We start from the raw sequence: 19,472 nt of genomic DNA on the forward strand, positions 1-19,472 counted from the left end.
GGCGCCACAGCATAAATGGCTGCCCAATGCTCCGGGTGTGTGTTCACGGTGTGTGTGTGTTCACTGCTGTGTGTGTGCTCTTTGGATGGGTTAAATGCAGAGAACAAATTCTGAGTATGGATCACCGTACTTAGCCTTATGTCACGTCACTATATAACTGTGACCCTTGTGTGTAGTGTGTGTGTAGAGTGTATGTAGAGTGTGTGAGTTTGTGTGTTTGTGAGAAAAACAGACTTCAATTCAATAATCAGTCACTTTGGTACATTAATATTTTAATTAATGTATTTTAATTAATTAATTTTTTAAGTGTGTTAAAGGCTATGTAAACTATCTCTCTCTCTCCCTCTCTCCCTCTCCCTCTCTCTCTCTCTCTCTCTCTCTCTCTGCAGGAACACGTGCAAAGTGAATAAGTATGAGAACACATCGTTAGCGTTGGACGTCTGCAAGCAGGTATGAAACTCATTTACTAAAGAGAGGAATAGAGAGAGAGAGAAAGAGAGAGAGAGAGAGAGAGAGACAGACTCTGTGTTGCCTGTATATGGAGATGCTGAGTCAGTGTTTTTAGGATAAACTCAGTGACTCAGCAAACATCACTCACTCTCCTTCTCTGTTCATCCCTCCCTCTGTGCCTCATTCTTTTCACCCCAATTTTTTCCCTCTCTCTGGCCACTGCTTTTCAATTATGCAGTAATATCTCTTCATTTTCTTTCCTTGACTTTCTTTACTTTTCCATCTGTTTATTCTGTCCATTCCTTCACTTTACTCTGCTACCTCTGTCTTTTTATTGTTCCTTATTTTTCCTCCCTATCCTGCAGATCTCTCCTCCCCTGTCCTTCTGTTCTTTCTCCATTTCTATTTTTGTTGTCCCCATTCTCTCTCTCTCTCTCTCTCTCTCTCTCTCTCTCTCTCTCTCTCTCTCTCTCTCTCTCTCTCTCTCTCTCTCTCTCTCTCTCTCTCTCTCTCTCTCTCTCTAACCCTTCTACATTCTTCTCTTTCTTTTACTATCTTGTGCCCTGAGCAGTAGAGAAGTGCTGGCACCTCACTGTGTGTGTGTGTGTGTGTGTGTGTGTGTGTGTGTGTGTGTGTGTGTGTCCAGGTTGAGGAAGAACAGGAGGAGACTGTACGTCACGCCACCGATGAGGAGAAACTCGCATCTACGTGCACGATGCAGAAACATGATCAAATAACAAAGATGTCAAAAACAGAAGACGGTGAGAGCAGCAACTACACAAATAAATGTTGCAAACATTATAATCTACCTTTAATGAATTTTTTTTTATAAAAAAAGTTTTAAACTTATGAAAGAAATCTTTCATTTTTGCTGAAGCATGCAACTAGAACTGTAGCTATTGCTTTGCCTTTCACTTGGGTCGTTTCTCTTGGATGGTTTTTGGCTTTTGGCACCGAGACTGTAGTAAAAACAAAGCTGCTGAGGGATTTCTGAGGTCCTCACATGACTACAATATATCACAACTATAATATCCCAAATCATCACAATGTCAAGTGACCAAAAATACATATGGGTTTAATGGATCAATAACATCAGCAAATCCTCATGGAGGTTCTCTATCATTAAGGTTATTTATCATCATTTATCTGTAGTGATGAGCAAGTTGAGCTTGTAGCACATTACAGAAATAAACAACTTTTTCACATTTTGTAATGCAGCGTGTGTGTGTGTGTGTGTGTGTGTGTGTGTGTGTGTGTGTGTGTGTGTGTGTGTGTGTGTGTGTGTGTGTGTGTGTGTGTGTGTGTGTGTGTGTATATACATGTTCATGTGGTTCAGTGTTTACTTCAGTGCAGTGCTGCCCTCTAGTGGCTACAGAGTGCGCTACTGAACACTTTTTTTCCTTTTCTTTTTCTTTTGCCTTCCCCTTACCTTCTTTCTTTCTCACTCTCTTGCTCTTTCTTTCTTTCTTTCTTTCTTTCCTTTTTTCTTTTCTTTTTCTTGTCTTCACCTTATCTTATTTTCTTTTCTTTTTATTCTTTCGCCTTTCACTTACCTTCTTTTCTTTTCTTTTCTTTTCTTTAATTTTCCCCTCATTTCCCTTATTCAGTTTTAAACACCTCATGTGTGTGACTTTATGTCCAATAGATTCCAAACAGAGTCCCATATAGCCAATAGACATTGTGTCTGTATCCTTAAAGCATGTAATCACAAATGAAATACTCTCAGAAAGATTATTGCTGTATAAACTTACCTCAGAAGTGGTTCATCCTCTGTGCATACAAGCTACAAGGAGACCTGTGATTTATTCTTACCACGGTGACCTGTAGAGTCAGTGTTATAGATTTAACAAGCTAATACATCCGGTGTATACAGTGAAAGTCATTTAAAAGTGAGCTGCTGCTGTGTTTACTGCTGACACCGTGAGCCGCCATGCTGAGGCTGAGTGGTGAGATTGATGATGTGTCTGTTTGAACTCAGAGTTGAGGAGATTGTCCCAAGTTGAGGAGGAATTTCTGTATTTTTCCTCTCGTCAGAAGTTCAGAGTTATGAATTATTAGCTCTAGTTTATCCTTAAGGCAGGAAAATAATGAAAGATTTCATGAACAAGGAAGATTTGTATTTCTTTTTCATATATGCACATTTAATGTGTTTGTGTGTGTTTGTGTGCGTGTGTGTTTGTGTGTGTGTGTTTGTGTGTGTGTGTGTGTGTGTGTGTGTGTGTGTGTGTGTGTGTGTGTGTGTGTGTGTGTGTGTGTGTGTGTGTGTGTGTGTGTGTGTGTTTCACTTTTCAGACCTGGAGCTAGCAAAAATAGACCACTTTCCAGAGAAGGAGATTTGCACACCTGTAAGTCTTATAATCCGTTGTGTTATTATACAAAACATTTCATGGAAGTGTGTCTTGCTTTATGCTTTTTTATTTATTTTATTTTATATATTTTTTTTTATATATTTTATTTATTTATTTATTTTATGCATGTTAAGCTTGTTATTCATTTATTGTTTTTTTGTTTGTTTGTTTGTTTTTAAATCTGTTTTGTTATCTTCACTAAAGCTAATTAAAAAAAAAATCTGCCCTAGTTGCCTCTCCACTGTATCAGATGGAGTGAATTTGGTTAGATGGCTGCTTGATGAGGATCAGGCCAACCTTCCAGAGTGGGATTTTACCCAGAAAGCTTTGCAGCAATCAGAGTGACAGAGTCCTCTTAGTGAAATTAGTGAATGAAGATGTTTGCGTGTGATAAAACTGGTTGATAAAATGCTTCATATTTCACATCGTATTTCTCCGACTCTTCTGTCTGTACATGACAACTGATTCGGCTGTGTAAGTAATTCAGTTAATCAAACATGTACCTGGGTGTGTAAATCCCCTGAGGGAAAATCACTCAAGCTCTATTGCTCATATGTAAAGACAAGATGTTAAAACGGAGAAAGGAAGCAGAGTGTTTGGAATAAACAATGTTTTGCAAGCGTGTGCGCCGTCTCCATTACACGATAAATAACACAAATGAGCAGTCGATTTTTTTAGGTGTGTTTAAAATTTGCACAGCATTAAAATGAAAACCTACTTATAAAAAAATTAAACACAAGCATGTGGGAAGTGTGTGTGTGTGTGTGTGTGTGTGTGTTTGCCTGCCTGAAAACATAATCATGTCCCATAAAGCAGATTAACACATTACACACCTCCTAATCTGGCCAAGGACGGCTTTTAATAAACACCCACACAGCGCAACTTACAAGCAAGGCAGCCACAGTTGCTGCTTTCAGACTGAATTACAGAAAGAAATTTTACTCATTAAAAAAAAAGCTCAGATGGTTTTGAACCTTTTCTCCATATCTGGTATTAAGAGTTAAGGGCCTTGCTTAGTCACCCAACAGTTGGGCCTTGGCAATGCTGGGGCTTGATCCCCAACCTTCTAATCACAATTCAGAGCCTTAACCACTTGAGCTACTGCTGCTCAAACATTCTAGGGAAACCCTTTAGATTATGCATCCAACAGCTTAACCATTCAGCCATGACAGGTGTATAAAGAGCTGAATCCATTCAGTAGATCAGGTTTTTGGTTTTGTTTTCACAGTGTTAAAACCTCGCTGTGAGCAGGGTTTGAACCTGCGCGGGGAAACCCCATTGGATTTCGAGTCCAACGCCTTAACCACTCGGCCATCACAGCTATGTACTGATAGACAAATAGATATTGATTACCATGAAGAGAAATTTCAACATGTTTCTCTGCAAAAAAAATAATAAAGTGAAACAAAACAAAACCTGGATCAGTATGTACTTGTAATAGTCTAGGTGCAGATGTTAAATTTCTGTCCTGGTCAGGGTTGCCTCTGCATCTCTGGAATACTAGGGACATCTTGGGATGTGGTAGCCTAGTGTTTAAGGTGTTGGGCTACCTATCAGAAGGTTGTGAGTTCGATTCCTATGTCCACCATACTGCCACTGCTGGGCCCCTGAGCAAGGCCCTTAACCCTCAGTTGTATAAAAATGTAAGTCACTCTGGATAAGGGTGTCTGCTAAATGCTGTAAATGTACTAGGGGCACACACTCACTTGAATCTAACGGCAGTTTATCTTGGCTAATCCACTTAATAGTTGAAAGAAACAGAAGAACCTGCACCAACATGGGGATAACATGCGAAAAGCTAAGCAGACAGTGAACTGAGCTCAGAAATGAACTGAACCAGGGGTACTAGAGCTGTGAGGCACGAAAATTGTGTCTCCTTTTTTAAAATTAAATCAATAAATAAAAAACCATCTCAAGCCTCAGTTCACAGGATAGGTTCCGGATTCACCACAATCCCTGACCAACAACCCTCAAATCAAATGATATAATGGCTCCAAATTGATATAAGGTTTTGTGTGTGTCTCTGTGTGTGTGTGTGTGTGTGTGTGTGTGTGTGTGTGTGTGTGTGTGTGTGTGTGTGTGTGTGTGTGTGTGTGTTATAGAGCGAGAGCTTGGAGAAGAACAGCCCCAACCTTGACTCCATCGCACTAAGTGAGATGGACAAAGCTGCTGTTCTGACTCTCATCAGAGAGGAGGTCTGTTTAAGATTCAGATATCTCAATATGACAGCTTTTAAACCAGGAAATGGGATCTATATTAGCATTTTATCATTAGCCTAACTGTCAGTGTGTATATAGTAGGTGTGCTACTCCAACAGGAGTATATAAGCCTGGCACTGACATAACACCCACGTTAGCCAAAATTAGCATTTTCATATCATCTTTATGTGACAAACTAAATTAAATGACGAGGTGTTTGTGTTGAACATTGCTGTGTAACAGGGACTTACCCAGAGGAGCTCAGTGTGTGAATTTAGCAAATAGCCTCAATATTTTAGCATCAGATATGCTAATTGTTAGCACAAAATCATGTGGTAAACCTTTGCTTCAGAAATTGCACACTAAGCTAACAAGTGGGTTAAAGTATGTATTGGATATAGTTTACAAAATTCTGTGTGTGTGTGTGTGTGTGTGTGTGTGTGTGTGTGTGTGTGTGTGTGTGTGTGTGTGTGTGTGTGTGTGTGTGCACGTATGTTTGTCCACAGATAATCACGAAAGAGATCGAGGCAAATGAGTGGAAGAGGAAATATGAGGAGAGCAGAATGGAGGTGTTGGAGATGAGGTAATCCATAGCTCCCATGATGCACTTGTTCAAAGAGTCACTGAACAAAAATACATGAACATGCATGTTTGTGTTTCCTGACAGGAAAATAGTAGCAGAGTACGAGAAGACGATAGCACAGATGATCGGTGGGTCATGATTTACTTGCTAACACTAACAGTGCTAAAAACGCTAACAGTGCTAAAAACGCTAATCATACACTTGAGTAAAACACGTACTAGCTAGTCAGAAAGCTAATTGTGATAAATGTACCACATACCTGTGCTAATGATGAGCACACCCGGGTACCAACTCATCTCCTGTAACATGCTAGCCAGTGAGCATTCTAGATACAGCATTCTAGATCTGCTCTAATCACACATGCTCTAATATTCACATCTGTCTGACGTTCCTCACCAGTATTAGCGTATAATATCAGCACTATTGCTGTAACTCTGTTTAATCATGGGACATTAAATCCTCCTCTATCGCACAGAAGACGAGCAGAGGAAGAACATGGGCTCTCAGAAGAGTGTCCAGCAGTTGATAACCGAGCGGGATCAGGCTCTATCCGATCTCAACTCAGTTGAACGCTCGCTCTCGGACCTGTTCCGCCGCTACGAGAACATGAAGACCGTTCTGGAGGGATTCAAGAAGGTAAGATAAAATACATGTCACAACATACTCCATCTCCTGTGTTACATTCAGGATCAGGCTGGCTAACTAACCAGCTTATTCATGCTAGCATTAGCGAAGTAGTATTTGTGTTGGTAGCTTTCTGGTAAGATATGTTAGTCAGGATTGGTTAGCATTTTCTCTGAGATTAATAATCATGTTAATCAGAAGTTGTTTCATGCTAGTTTTTGTGTTAGCCTCTGCTGTATAATACTAGTTTCTCTGTTAACCTGTGTACTGTAATGCTAGTTTTCATGTTAGCTTCTGTAGCATAATGTTATCGAATTAATATCTTTGTTGACTTGTTTATTAATTTTGTGAAATGCTGGTTTTGTTTGTCCTCTTCGTTATTTCAATGCTTATGTTCCTTTTTCTGATTTTTCTTTTCTCGGTTTGTTTTTGTCATGGTCAGAACGAGGAGGCGCTGAAGAAGTGCGCTCAGGAATATTTAGCGCGCATCAAACAGGAGGAGCAACGCTACAACACACTTAAAATCCATGCTGAGGAGAAACTCGACAAGTAAGACCGAGCAGGAACACACCAGCAGATTAAACACTTTACACATTAGAACAGTTATGTATTTAGCACAGAGTGGTTTTGTATTCAACCTATGTGTGTGTGACTCATGGTGTTTTCTTAGTGTGTTGTGTTCAATTTGTGTGTTTTGTCCAAACACTAAGTCGCGTTACTTCTTCCTGTCGATGTATATAGTAAACGATTAGTATAGGTGTGCATACAGATGATTTATCTGATGTACTTTTAAAACGTGCATTGCAGGGCAAACGAAGAGATCGCTCAGGTGCGTGCAAGGGCGAATGCGGAGTGTGTGGCGTTGAACGCGAGCCTGAGGAAGGAGCAGATGAAGGTGGAGTCTCTGGACAGAGCGCTGGAACAAAAGGTATATATTTCCATCTTCAGTCTGAGAGCTCTTCATTAAATCCCTGTACGTATATATTTGACAACTACTGTATCACTACAGAGTCTCTTATAGAGCTGCAGTATGTTAAACAGTATGCATTTTAAACCACAGACATTGTTACAAATCAGCTTAGGAGAAATTGATAAAGTTCTGGTTATAAATATAATATACTCTTATTAAATATAAATATACTCTCTAGTGAGCATGTGTGATGCTGAAAGAGTTTACGTTTTTTTGTTTGATGATAATTTTATTTTATTTTATTTTAGTTCTAGTTTACTTTATCTAACTATTTGCTGCTAAGTGTTGAAAACAAAAGTGATCATTGCTTAACAGGCCATGACTACATTGTCTATTCTCCTCAATTTTTGCTCAGAATCAGGAAATGGAGGAGCTCACCAAGATCTGCGATGAGCTCATCGCCAAACTCGGCACAGCAAACTGAGCACAGAACACACCTGAAAGTCCTGACTGAACCCCACCTTTCTCCACACCGCTTCTCCTCCAACAAATCCCTGCATGACTGGATCTCTCTCCAACATCTGGAGCGAAGCACTGCAATATCAGCTAAAGTAATGCACCTGTAATAGAGACTCTTTAGATCCTGAGACAACATGGCAGTCTGAAGGAATCGTCAGCTCTAGATGGATCTGAACACATTAGCACTTTGTTAAGGCTCTACTTTTAAATGCAGCATGTTTCATCCATGAAGCCATTGAGCGTGTGTGTGTCCTTGTTTTATAAGCAGGGCGATGTATGTATGATGAATGGGTGAGAACGTGTAACTGTGTTGCGTTTAAGTCATTCTTCCTTACAGTACATGCACTTTGTAATGCGTGTGTGTGAGTGTGTGTGTGTGAGTGTGTGTGAGTGTGTGTGAGTGTGTGTGAGTGTGTGTGAGTGTGTGTGAGTGTGTGAGAGTGTGTGTGTGAGTGTGTGTGTGAGTGTGTGTGAGAGTGTGTGTGAGAGTGTGTGTGTGAGAGTGTGTGTGTGAGAGTGTGTGTGTGAGAGTGTGTGTGTGAGAGTGTGTGTGTGAGAGTGTGTGTGTGAGAGTGTGTGTGTGAGTGTGTGTGTGTGAGTGTGTGTGTGTGCGTGTGAGAGTGTTTGTGTGTGCGAGTATGTGTGTGCGTGTGTGAGAGTATTTGTGTGCGTGTGTGCGTGTGTGTGTGCGATAAAGAGCGAGAAGATGATGACTGTATTTAACAGATTATAAGACATGTTTTCTGGCCAATCCCATTTGAATATTTTTTGCCTTTGCCATCAAAATCAGAGTTGTCATGGCAACAAAAAACAACGCTAATGGTAAAAGGTCACAGAATAAGGCATGCGGATCAAGGAAAATAATAAATGTTTCTCCCTCCCTTCACCTCACCACCAGTGCAAGTGCCAGTGCAAATCCCCCGATGCACATATTTTACTGTAAATAAGAATTTATGACGTTTATTTTGTATAAATATGAAGGTCTATGCTTCAGTTATTTTGTGGGGATTATGAGAAAACGAGAAGGTCTCCCTGACACATTAGTGTGTGAAGTGTTTGAGTCAGTGTTTACACACTGGGATTTGTGCTATAGAACTTGAACCTCTGAAAGAATATTTACGTTATATTTAGTAAGGAACTAATCCTATAGTTCAGGACTGAAATATTCCTGGGTCAGTAAAGATGGAGCTTAGATTTAATTGGATTAGCCACATTTTTTTTTTTTACTGCCTAACGGTTCAGCGTAAAATACACAGAAAATGAAAAGAGAGGTTAGTGGTAGTGCTGAAGTTTGTTATTGGCTAATCAACTGTAATTAAGCTCCCTTATTGATTCTGTGGCATTTCCATGCAATGACATTGCTAGTTACGTTAGGATTAGTCAGGTGTGACGCACAAAGAGATCAACACGAAATGATCGTCTTTTTATGAAAGTACAAAAAACTTGTTAATTATTCTAATTTTTACAAAAACATTTAGCTAACTACACTTTAAGCACTTAAGAGATCAAGCAGAACCGTTTAACAAATGGTGAATTGACTTGAGACTTGGATCTATTTTTTTTTAACACACCTTTTCTTGCTTTTTCATTTTTTCATGTTTCTTCAGCGTATCAATGCTACTTTTAACCTGCCTTTGTTGACTTCACCAAACTCATTAGCTGTGCATTAGCAATGTAGGTTTATCCAGAAGTCAGTGCTGTGGTAAAACGATTGGATGTTTATAACAGGAGCAGTGTAATTTGTCCAGTCTGAGTTTTATTATTATTTATCTGTACATGAGAGCTGATGAAACTGTGGTACTTTGTTGTCATCGCCACACGACAGATAGCATGCTAGTTCATTTATTTCATACTGTGATGCTGATTCTGAGTTTAAAATCCTTAAGGTTTTTTTTTTTAATGTCGTCGCATCATTTATTACCGTGTGAACCAGATGATTAGCATGCTATGGCCTAGCAAGGTCGAATCTGAAGTCTGTTCTCATTTTCAAGCTCAAGTATATTTGAAACTCCTTAGCTTCTGTGAATTCCTAAGACTGTAGACACTCAAGTCAACAATTGTGTGTTGAAAAAGGTATTGAAACACTTCAGCTTTGTGAAGGAACAAAATATTTTTCTACAATTCCTGTTCGAATGACAATCTGCCTTTTGCTCTGTGTCTGTTGCCAAAGTTACTCCATCCAAGCTGCCGGTGTCGTATCCCACAATCCCCTGCGTGTTATATGCAATAGCTACCAAAACGTGTATGTGTGTGTGTGTGTGTGTGTGTGTGTGTGAAGTAGACGTGCTGATATACAGCTTTATCTTCGGTTTACACTTCAAAGCTTAGTCGCATTCAGGATAGATTTTCTAAAGAAGTGTCCTTCACTACGAGTTTACGGTCCTTACTTCCACTTCCTGTTGCCTCAATTTTTTTTTCTTCAGTACATAATAACAAGATCCTGACAGCATGATAAAGAGTGATCAGCAGTTTAGTGCTGCTGCTGCTGCTGCTGCTGCTGATGATGATGATGATGGTGATGATGATGTGAGGATTTAATATGACCACATGCTTATAGCGCTGAACTCTGTTGTGTGTATGTGTTTATTTGTGATCTTCATGTTTGTACAGTGAGAACGAGAGCTACACAGAAATCATGTTTACTAATATATACTTTCTCTATATTATATTCTATATTTTGTGCATAAAGTGTTGCCTGAATTAAAGGTATTAGAATGTATAATATTGATTTTTGTTTGTTTGTTTTTTATGTGAAATTGAAATGTTCTAAAGTTTCTTCTTTACCCTAGTGTTATGTTTGCTACTTTAGCAATGGATGCACTGTTTACAGGTCATATTGACTTTAAGCAGCTCATACAATGGTAAATATTATTTAATTATAACCAGGCAAGAGGTGTGTTCACAATTATCACTAGAAAATCCCAGCAACACAAAAGTCACCAAGAAGTCACATCAACACAAAATTAACCAGGAAATCACATCAACACAGAAGTCACCAAGAAATCCCTAATTTAATTCTTTCTAATGCTCTCGGAGTGGGATAGATGAGGCTTATTTTCTCACCTGTCAATCACAGAGACGGTAGCCAATCACAGGCATCTCTGAGCTCATGGATGTGGAAGAGGGTGGATATCACTTACCACTGAGCGTAATTCAGCATGAGCAGCGGTTTAGACAGATGCAGTTTAACGTGTCTTTGAGGAAGCCCGGGTTATTCTTCACCCTTTCTGACTGGTCATGTGACTGGGAGAACTGGATAGCGGATAGGAATTATTATATAATAGAAATATGGCAAAATTTGCCTTTAATGATATTTCATTATTTTTATTCTCAAGTCAAAATTTCTTAAAGATAAGCTAAATAATATAAATATGCAGTGGAGGGAGGGGATGGGGGTGTAGGAGGTGTATAACATATCCAAATATGTCCTTTTTTATGTTCAGTAGAGAAAATGAGTCAAGTGGTTAGATAATGTGTCTGATTTCTGTACCTATGAAAACAGAGGACTAAAAAACTCTACAGTAAGTCAAAGCAGAAAAGCAGAAAGCAGAATGAGTCTTTCTTACTCATCACAGTAATTTGGTATCACTTAAAATCACTTTAATTCACGCCAAGTGATTCCGATAACAGTGGAGTTCCTAACATTAGGATTAAAGATGAAGAACTGATTTGTACATTAGCGCCATAGCTCCAGAGCTAAACTAAGAGCAAACCTCAGACACAAGTCACGTGAAACAATGACGTACTATTATTTTATGCTCAGGTTGAGCTGATGAGTGAATCAGGTCACGATAAGCTGAGCTCTTGATTAATATCATATGACAGGGATGACTGGTATTACATTAAGTAGCGTCCTACTGTCCTTGTGTTGAGGACACTCTATATGTTACTACTCAATGTTTTGCAGTGTATATCATCCTGTTTGCTCTATTGTACACAAACTCTTATACATGAACTGTGTGTGAAAATTCAGAATACATAAATGAAAAATGAGTCGGTGAAAAAGTGGCTATTTTTTTGTAGCCGGAGTCCAGACATTATGTCCCACAATCGTTCAAACGTTTAGGGACTACAGGAAAAACTGTACACCATTTTGTATATTTTTCCTCGTGTATAACTGTCAGTAACGCGTCTATTCTCATCTGCTGATGATGACAAACATGTATTAGAGCTGCTAAGCCGTAAAAAGCTCACACCCAGATTAGAAGAGGGGGAAGATTCACACGTCTGTACATCTACACTCGTCCTCCTTCTGCTCGAACATGAAGACTCTGCTCGTTCTGCTGCTGCTGCTGAGTGCCGTGCCACACAGTATGTATCATACTGAAGTTTATTGTCAATTAGATTTTTGGGTTATTCAATAATAAAAGTGTGACAGAACAGTAGGATCGATATGTCTGGTGTCTTGTATGTAGCTAAGGATAAACTATTTGGCCTGGTTCATAAATTCATAATTATAATATTACCTATAATGCACTTTATATAGTATAACACAGATACACACCGCTTCCACATTAAGTTCAACAAGAACAAGAATTGCAGTACTATAAAATGTTGTAGAAAGGATATTATTTACATTTTATTATTTACTGTCCAGCGTCACCCAAATGAGGATGAGGTTCCCTTCTGAGTCTGGTTCCTCTCAAGGTTTCTTCCTCATGTCCTCTCAGGGAGTTTTTCCTTTCCACCGTCACCTCTGGCTTGCTCATTAGAGAGAGATGTTCGAGATGAATAGTCTTAAATCTTTCTTCTGTTTCTATACTTCTGTTAAACGGTTAAATACAAATAGATTACATTGAATTGAATTGAGTAAGGCCAATTTGTTTCGATGGTTGAGAGACAAGAAAGATTTTACAGAAAATGACCTATTTGTGAGAAGTCTTGTGATGTTTGAGGAATTTGCAGAGAACTATTATACTTTAAGAACTATTATATTATACTGTAACATTTAAGGAATGTATCCACATACAGTATGCAGTCTGTATTCCTATCTTTAGAGATAAATTATATTCAACTTTCCAGCTTTTCAGTCCACTACTAGTGACAGTAATGCAAGGAATCTTGGGCCAGGACCCTCAAGCCAGAAAGATATGATCTTACATGTCAGGATATGGGAAAAGGTTGAAGGCCAAGTGAAATTATGTGTGTGTGTGTGTGTGTGTGTGTGTGTGTGTGTGTGTGTGTGTGTGTGTGTGTGTGTGTGTGTGTGTGTGTGTGTGTGTGTGTGTAAAAAATGCCTGTCTTATCATGTTATATCTTATATCAGCTGTGTTCTCTTGTGCGGTGTGTAAAGGCGAGGCACTGAAGTGTTACACCTGTGTTGCGCATAATCAGGAGGAGTGTAACCGACAAGGCTTGAGTGTGTGTCCTGCTAGCTCAGATGCCTGCGCCACCATCACAGGGGCCAGTGAGTACACACACACACACACACACACACACACACACACACACACACACACACACACACACACACACACACACACACACACACACACATTTATCATTTATCTTACTATACTTCTGAGTGACTTCCACAGATATAAATACAGTTAATTATGCCAATAATTAATCAGGCCTAAACATAACTTTAGCAACCGTTTTTTTGTTGTTGTTGTTTCTTTATCTCCGCATACACGAGCACGCAGTTCCTGATTTGTCCACAAGGTGGGGCCATATTGTTAGATTAGCTCAATTAATGTCACGAATATATGAAGGAGAATAATCATGTTAATCATGACAAAAACAGTTTTCCAAAAAATTATGTGATAGGGGTAACACCCAGAAACAAGGAAAATTACATTACTGAGGTAAATTTTTTACCAAGAGGTAAAATTTAGTTCTGCACTGAAGCATTGAGGCCAAAGACGCTACACACCTCAGACTGTTCTGCATCTCAAACAGTCTGGTTTGCGTGGTTCAGGAGGTACATTGGCAGTTATAAGATTAGCAGTTTTCATCATCATCATCATCATCATCATCATCATCATCATCATCATCTCATCATCATCATCCAGGGTCACCAGTTCAGTCACCAGTTTAGTCTCAAGCTCAGTTTACTGTCTCTATGGAGTTTCGGTGCATGTTCTCTCATATACACCGGGTTTTCCAGTATTTTCCCACCTTTGGAAAACATCCTACGATGAGGATTTAAATTCTGTGTGTGAATTCTGGACTGCTGTTACCTTCACGGTGTAATTCTGTCCACAGGCTCCAGATTCATGATCATGAACTGGGATAAAGTGCTGAATAAAAGTACACTAAAAGATCTAGAAAATCTAAAGGAATTGGTCTGAATCATAAAAAGTCTATTAAAGCCACACGTTTTCATTTTTGATTTATTCAGCTATAGAATGATTTTCCAGAGTTCGGGGGCGACGGAAGTAGATCTTCTTCCCCCAGCTGAGTGTTAATGCATGAAACACACACATCTTGTTACATAAGAGCAGTTTTACAGTTCCTGTGAAGGTAAACATAGAAGTGTTGTGTTACAATTAGCTTTGACCATTTTTAATTTTTAGAAAATGTGAATCTCTGCCTGTTTTGGAGTGTCCATTGAATTTCTTTATGTCCCACTTCACAGTAATGATTAATGACTCGTATGAAAGTAGACATTCAGTGCTTAAGGAAATTGTAATGCGTCACATGGATTTCTGTTTTTACTTAGCCTGCAAGTCCTGACTCATTTTATATCAGACTTCATAAGATAAAATAATTAATTTATTTAAACTGACCGAAAATGTCCCATAAGCCGATTCCCGTCCTGCCGACAGACTGGAACGCTGGTGTTCTGGTAAAAAAGTTAAAATGCTGTAGCCACAGACATGAAATGAGTCACTTTCCAACCGTGACATTATCACACTGTAAATGAGAAAAGCAAACTATGTTCCATTGTTAAAAGAGACATAAACTGTGGCAGCAAGCCACAATCTCAATTTCAACCTAGCCTAACTCTGGAATGGTTACAGTCATGTATGCGTTTATCTCTTCTACATAAACACATGATCCCTCCCTTTCTGCAGTGTCATGACCCAACACTGGGACTTCAACGGTTTAGACTTTATAGCAATGTAAACTGCAACACAAAAAACCAACAAATATCTCATGAACACAGACCTACAGCTTGATTGTAATTATGAGATGGGATTAAAATAAACTTTCTTATTATTTCCCTTGTTCCTCATAGCTCTAAATAAAGCAAAATGTAAAGTTTTACACTGGCACAATCTTCAATCATAACATCATTCCATGTTTGGCAAAGTAGATGTGTCAGAGTTCCAGCTTCAGACTCACTGCTTTGATCCTGAGCTCAGGTTGCTGTCTGCATACATGTGAGTTTCCGCAGAGTTCTCCAGCTTCCTTAAATTTCCAAAAAAACAAGGATTTACTTCTATAAATTGTCCCTATTCCTGCCATCACATCCATGGTGTATTCCCACCTCACACCTAGTTTTCTGGGGATAATCTGGAGATCCACAGCCACCAAGATATAGTGCTTACTGAAGAGGAATGAATTATATTGTTATTATACTGTATTCTTACTATATATACACAGTGTATTTGACTTTCTAGTACCTGAAAGTGCCAGATCAGTGTAAGAAAGAACTTTCTTCTGCAGATGTACATGAGATGTTGTGAACTGAAATTACAGGGAAAAAGAAATTACAGGGAAAAAAGTGAGAAACTCATGTCTCATTTCAGTCCCTCCAGGATTTTGTGATTTTGTAACTCAACACACACTCAAGCAAATTCCACGATATTCTAGATAGTTTTCAAAATGACCACAGATTTTCTGCAGATCTGAGCCGAGACTCGTCGTGCGACGTCATCACAACACTGTTCCGTTCATTGCATCACACATAAGTAAAGAAAGTCATTACATATGTGTCTTCACGGGTAAAGAGGTTCCTTTGCTTGTGACTTCACCAATTCAAGTGGTTTTCAGTAAGAAAGATTAGTGGAGCTGAGCATCTCTGTTTAAACAGGGGCGGGGTTTATTTCTGGGCTGGAAAATATACAATTAAAGTTTGAATACAAGACACAACTAGTGAGAAATCAATTCGACATGACAATAGTTTAAGCGTGTTTTTAGGGTGTGTTTGAGATTGCATGAGCATTACAGGATAAGGAATATATACATATATGTTACAGTATAGACATTGATTAATTTAGTGAAAGCTAATTTTGTGTGTGTGTGTGTGTGTGTGTGTGTGTGTGTGTGTGTGTGTGTGTGTGTGTGTGTGTGTGTGTGTGTGTGTTTCCTCTCTGTAGACTCAGTGATGAAGTCATGCTCCTTTAAATCGTTTTGTGATAAATCACACATGAGTAATGGGGGAATGAAGCTGGAGTGCTGCTTCGGTGATGAGTGTAACGGGCCGCACCGTGCTCACAGTCATGGAGAACATGCTAACGGTGCTGTGGCTCTGAGCTCCAGCCTGAACCTGCTCCTGGGAATGCTGATGATCCGAGCTGCTGTCAGCGTCATGTAAAATCCTATAAACACTGGAATAAACACTAGAGGATATGTTATTTAGTAGTGTAGCATGAGCTTTTGGAATGGAGTAACAATGTTCACAGTGTGTGCAGTGAGCGCACATTAACAGTAAAAGGTTTTGGATGCAGCTACTTTAAATTTTTAAGACTTTAAGACTTGTACACTCTTGTCATTAACTTCAAAAACAGAATAATCGTCTTTTCTTACATCATTCCCAAATAAGCTGACATTTAAATATAAGCTATTCAGCTGGGAAAGCGGTTTAATTTGAAGGATTTTTTAATACATTATAATTATATATAATAACATTTACAATTTTTTTTTTCAAAAAATGAGAAATCAAATCTGCTGCTTCCAAAATTTTGAACTGCGTACGCTGATTTGAGTGTGTATTAATGGAAATCATTTGTTTCATTTAGATTTATATTATTTGTTAGCTATATTAGCTCAGACATCAGGTATCAACCTTCATATTCCGGGTTCTACACATTTTAGTGTGCTCTAACGCTCCTGGTTTAACTCTTAGGTCAAGTAATAGGTGTGTGTGTGTGTGTGTGTGTGTGTGTGTGTGTGTGTGTGTGTGTGTGTGTGTGTGTGTGTGTGTGTGTGTGTGTGTGTGTGTGTGTGTGTGTGTGTTGGAGAATGAAAACACTAAACTGTGCAGAACATGTGCTGGATTAAGATCTAACGATGCTGAAAGTACCAGAAATGAATTTGCATAGATCTTTCTAGAGCTTTCGCCAAGTTTAAAGCCAACAAAAAGTTTGTTTCTATATGTTCATGGTTTGTGCTGTATACTGTACAGACTCAATAGAAGGGACAATAAACCTCATGGCTAAATAAACCTGATGGCTAAATAAACCTGATGGCTAAATAAACCTCATGGCTAAATAAACCTGATGGCTAAATAAACCTGATGGCTAAATAAAGTTCTAACTTTCTGTTGTTGTTGTTTTTTAATCTTTTCTACAAAGGTAGTTTTTTACACAGGTATTTTTAATCCTCACAAGTACATAATCAATGTTTAAACAACTTGTGTGCTTTATTTGAGAGCCAGATATCGATGAAATCCTTTGTGCCTCTTTCTCTGTCTCTCTCTCTCTCTCTCTCTCTCTCTCTCTCTCTCTCTCTCTCTCTCTCTCTCTCTCTCTCTCTATCTCTCATTTTCTCTCTCTCTCTCTTTCACTCTTAGTCTCTCTCTCCCTCTCACTCTATCTCTTTCTCTCTCTCTCGTTCTCTCTCTCCTCTGTCTCTCTCCTCTGTCTCTCTCTCTCTCTCTCCTCTGTCTCTCTCGTTCTCACTCTCTCTTTCTGATTCTGTGCTGCTCGTTCTACTACCTACTAAAATATGTAAACTACCTAATAGTGCTTAAATGTAAGCATAACCTTTTTATGTGCAACTCCATTAATGTAATTAGTGATTTTTATACAGTACATAATACAAATTTGATATGATGATGCAGCAGGTAGCATTTCCACCTCACAGCTGCAGAGTCTTGGGTTTGATCCTGAGGTTACTGTCTATGTGTAGCGGTTTATGTGCACCTCGTGTCTGAAGGGTTTCCTTTGAAACAGTGAAGAGACATATGGCTAAGTACGGTGACCCAGATCAGAATTTGTTCTATGCATTTAACCCATCCAAAGTGCACACACACACACCGTGAACACACACCCGGAGCAGTGGTTTGGGTTTGGTCAATTTCCTCCCATCACCTGAAAAGCAGTAAGTGGACTTTACATCACCCCCAGCGTGTGTGCATGAGTGTGTATGTTGCTCTAAGACGGTCTGGTGTAATAGCCTGAAAAAATGAAAGGATGAATGAATGAATATCGGGAATCAAAACGTTCTAATGCCTTAGAAAGTGAGTAATTATATAGTTATAGCTGATTATGTACAGTCTCTGGAATAGAAATATTAGTATCAGGCCATTTATTTACTCAGGTTTAGCGGCGCAAACTCAAATCTCTCCCCCTCCCTCCACCACCTAGAGCGACAAATTAGAGAGGGAAAAAAGAGAGAGGGAGAAAACGGAGAGAGAGGGGGAGGGAGGGAGAGAGAAAGGGGAGAGAAAACAGAGGAAGAGTGTGAGAGGAGAAAGGGAAGAAAAAGGACGCGAGGGAGAAAAAAAACAGAGAGGGAGAAACAAGGAGCGAGAGAGGAGAGTCTTGGGGGAGAGAGAGGGAGAGAGAAAGAGAGAAAAACGAGAGAGGACAGACGAGAGGAAATGGAGACAAAGAGCGAGGGCAGAACAGGTGAGCAGATATGAACGGAGGGAGGGAGAGAGCGTAGGGAGATAGATAAGAGAGAAAGAGAGAGGGACAGCAGAGAGGAAAGGGAGCAAACGGTCTCTCTTTCTATCCCACCCTCTCTCTTTCTACCCCTTCTCTCTATCTTTCTCTCTTTCTATCTTTCTGTCTCTTACTCTCTCTCTCCCGCTCTCTCTCTCTTCCTCCCTCTCTTCCTCCCTCCCTTCAGTTTAAACGCTCGTGAGAAACGTGACGACTTGTTATTATGTCGTCATCGCCGTTACAGCGCGCGCGTGTCTTCACAAATTAACGGGGCTGTTCTCACGTTCCGGAGGCAGGAAAAGAGGAGGAGAAGGAAGAAAGAGAGAACAGTCAAAAGCCCTGGGAAAGAGTGCAGTGAGGAAGAGGACGGTGAACTGGAGGAGCTGAACAACTACACTGTGAGTCTGTGACGATCACAACGGCTTGTTAACGATTTATTAACGACTTACTGAGTGTTTACTGCAAACACTATTTACACTGATTGTAGATGTTCAGTCTTTATTGCACTCTATCCATCTAAGATTAACTCTGGTCTAAATTTCACACTCAAGTAAGAGATGGAAATCTGTCTAGATGTAACACTGAGCCAAGTGAAAGTTACACTTAAGTCTTTACTTAATAAGTCTTTAATAACAACACTGATATAAATCTAAATGTAATGTATCAAAAAAAAAGTTATGTCTAAGTATAAATATAACTGCGTTAACTGGAACAGAACTGGTCTAAATGGAAATGTGTAGCTCTTTATAATGCATCTGTTTAACTGTTCTTTAGTTAAATCCAGGTCTTTCATTTATACTGGTGTAAAACTGGTCAAAAATGTATAACACTTGGGATATATAAGTTATATGTTATTCATTCATAACATAACGTGTCTAAATGTAATTAAATGTAAGGCGTATCTTGGTATAAATGTACGTTTTTGTAATTTATACTGGATTAAAAACTAGTCTAAACTATTTGGACTGGTATAAATCCATGTCTTTAAGAATGACACTTTGATTTAGTTGAGCTTGGATGTTTTTTGAGAAAGAGGGCTTGCTTCCATCTATCCCTGACACG

General features: G+C 39.2%; 2 protein-coding genes and 1 non-coding gene across 8 annotated transcripts in view; 2 read left to right on the forward strand and 1 right to left on the reverse strand.

The window, feature by feature from the left end:
• tacc1 (transforming, acidic coiled-coil containing protein 1) overlaps nucleotides 1-10,356 on the forward strand; it is a 43,951-nt gene extending 33,595 nt beyond the window's left edge. For 5 of the 6 annotated variants that reach the window (XM_027174747.2, XM_027174746.2, XM_027174743.2 and 2 more), the window contains 10 exons: nucleotides 390-450; nucleotides 1,097-1,211; nucleotides 2,743-2,795; nucleotides 4,901-4,993; nucleotides 5,503-5,579; nucleotides 5,664-5,707; nucleotides 6,055-6,215; nucleotides 6,646-6,752; nucleotides 7,011-7,131; nucleotides 7,529-10,356. In XM_027174747.2, the coding sequence (XP_027030548.1) occupies nucleotides 390-450; nucleotides 1,097-1,211; nucleotides 2,743-2,795; nucleotides 4,901-4,993; nucleotides 5,503-5,579; nucleotides 5,664-5,707; nucleotides 6,055-6,215; nucleotides 6,646-6,752; nucleotides 7,011-7,131; nucleotides 7,529-7,597 (901 nt within the window). In that variant the 3' untranslated portion in view covers nucleotides 7,598-10,356. The remainder of the gene's footprint in view (nucleotides 1-389; nucleotides 451-1,096; nucleotides 1,212-2,742; nucleotides 2,796-4,900; nucleotides 4,994-5,502; nucleotides 5,580-5,663; nucleotides 5,708-6,054; nucleotides 6,216-6,645; nucleotides 6,753-7,010; nucleotides 7,132-7,528) is intronic. The other variant, XM_027174744.2, reaches the window with a different exon arrangement.
• trnas-cga lies at nucleotides 4,038-4,119 on the reverse strand. Its single transcript has one exon. It is a non-coding gene; the product is annotated as a tRNA-Ser (tRNA).
• Nucleotides 10,357-18,598: 8,242 nt separating the features above from the next.
• Nucleotides 18,599-19,472, forward strand: part of loxl2a (lysyl oxidase-like 2a) — a 40,328-nt gene continuing 39,454 nt past the window's right edge. The window contains exon 1 of the mRNA XM_027174763.2: nucleotides 18,599-18,808. The gene's annotated coding sequence lies outside the window, so the exon portion shown is untranslated. The remainder of the gene's footprint in view (nucleotides 18,809-19,472) is intronic.

This window comes from Tachysurus fulvidraco, chromosome 20 (genome assembly GCF_022655615.1).
Source record: "Tachysurus fulvidraco isolate hzauxx_2018 chromosome 20, HZAU_PFXX_2.0, whole genome shotgun sequence".
In the NCBI taxonomy this organism is placed as follows: Eukaryota; Metazoa; Chordata; class Actinopteri; order Siluriformes; family Bagridae; genus Tachysurus; species Tachysurus fulvidraco.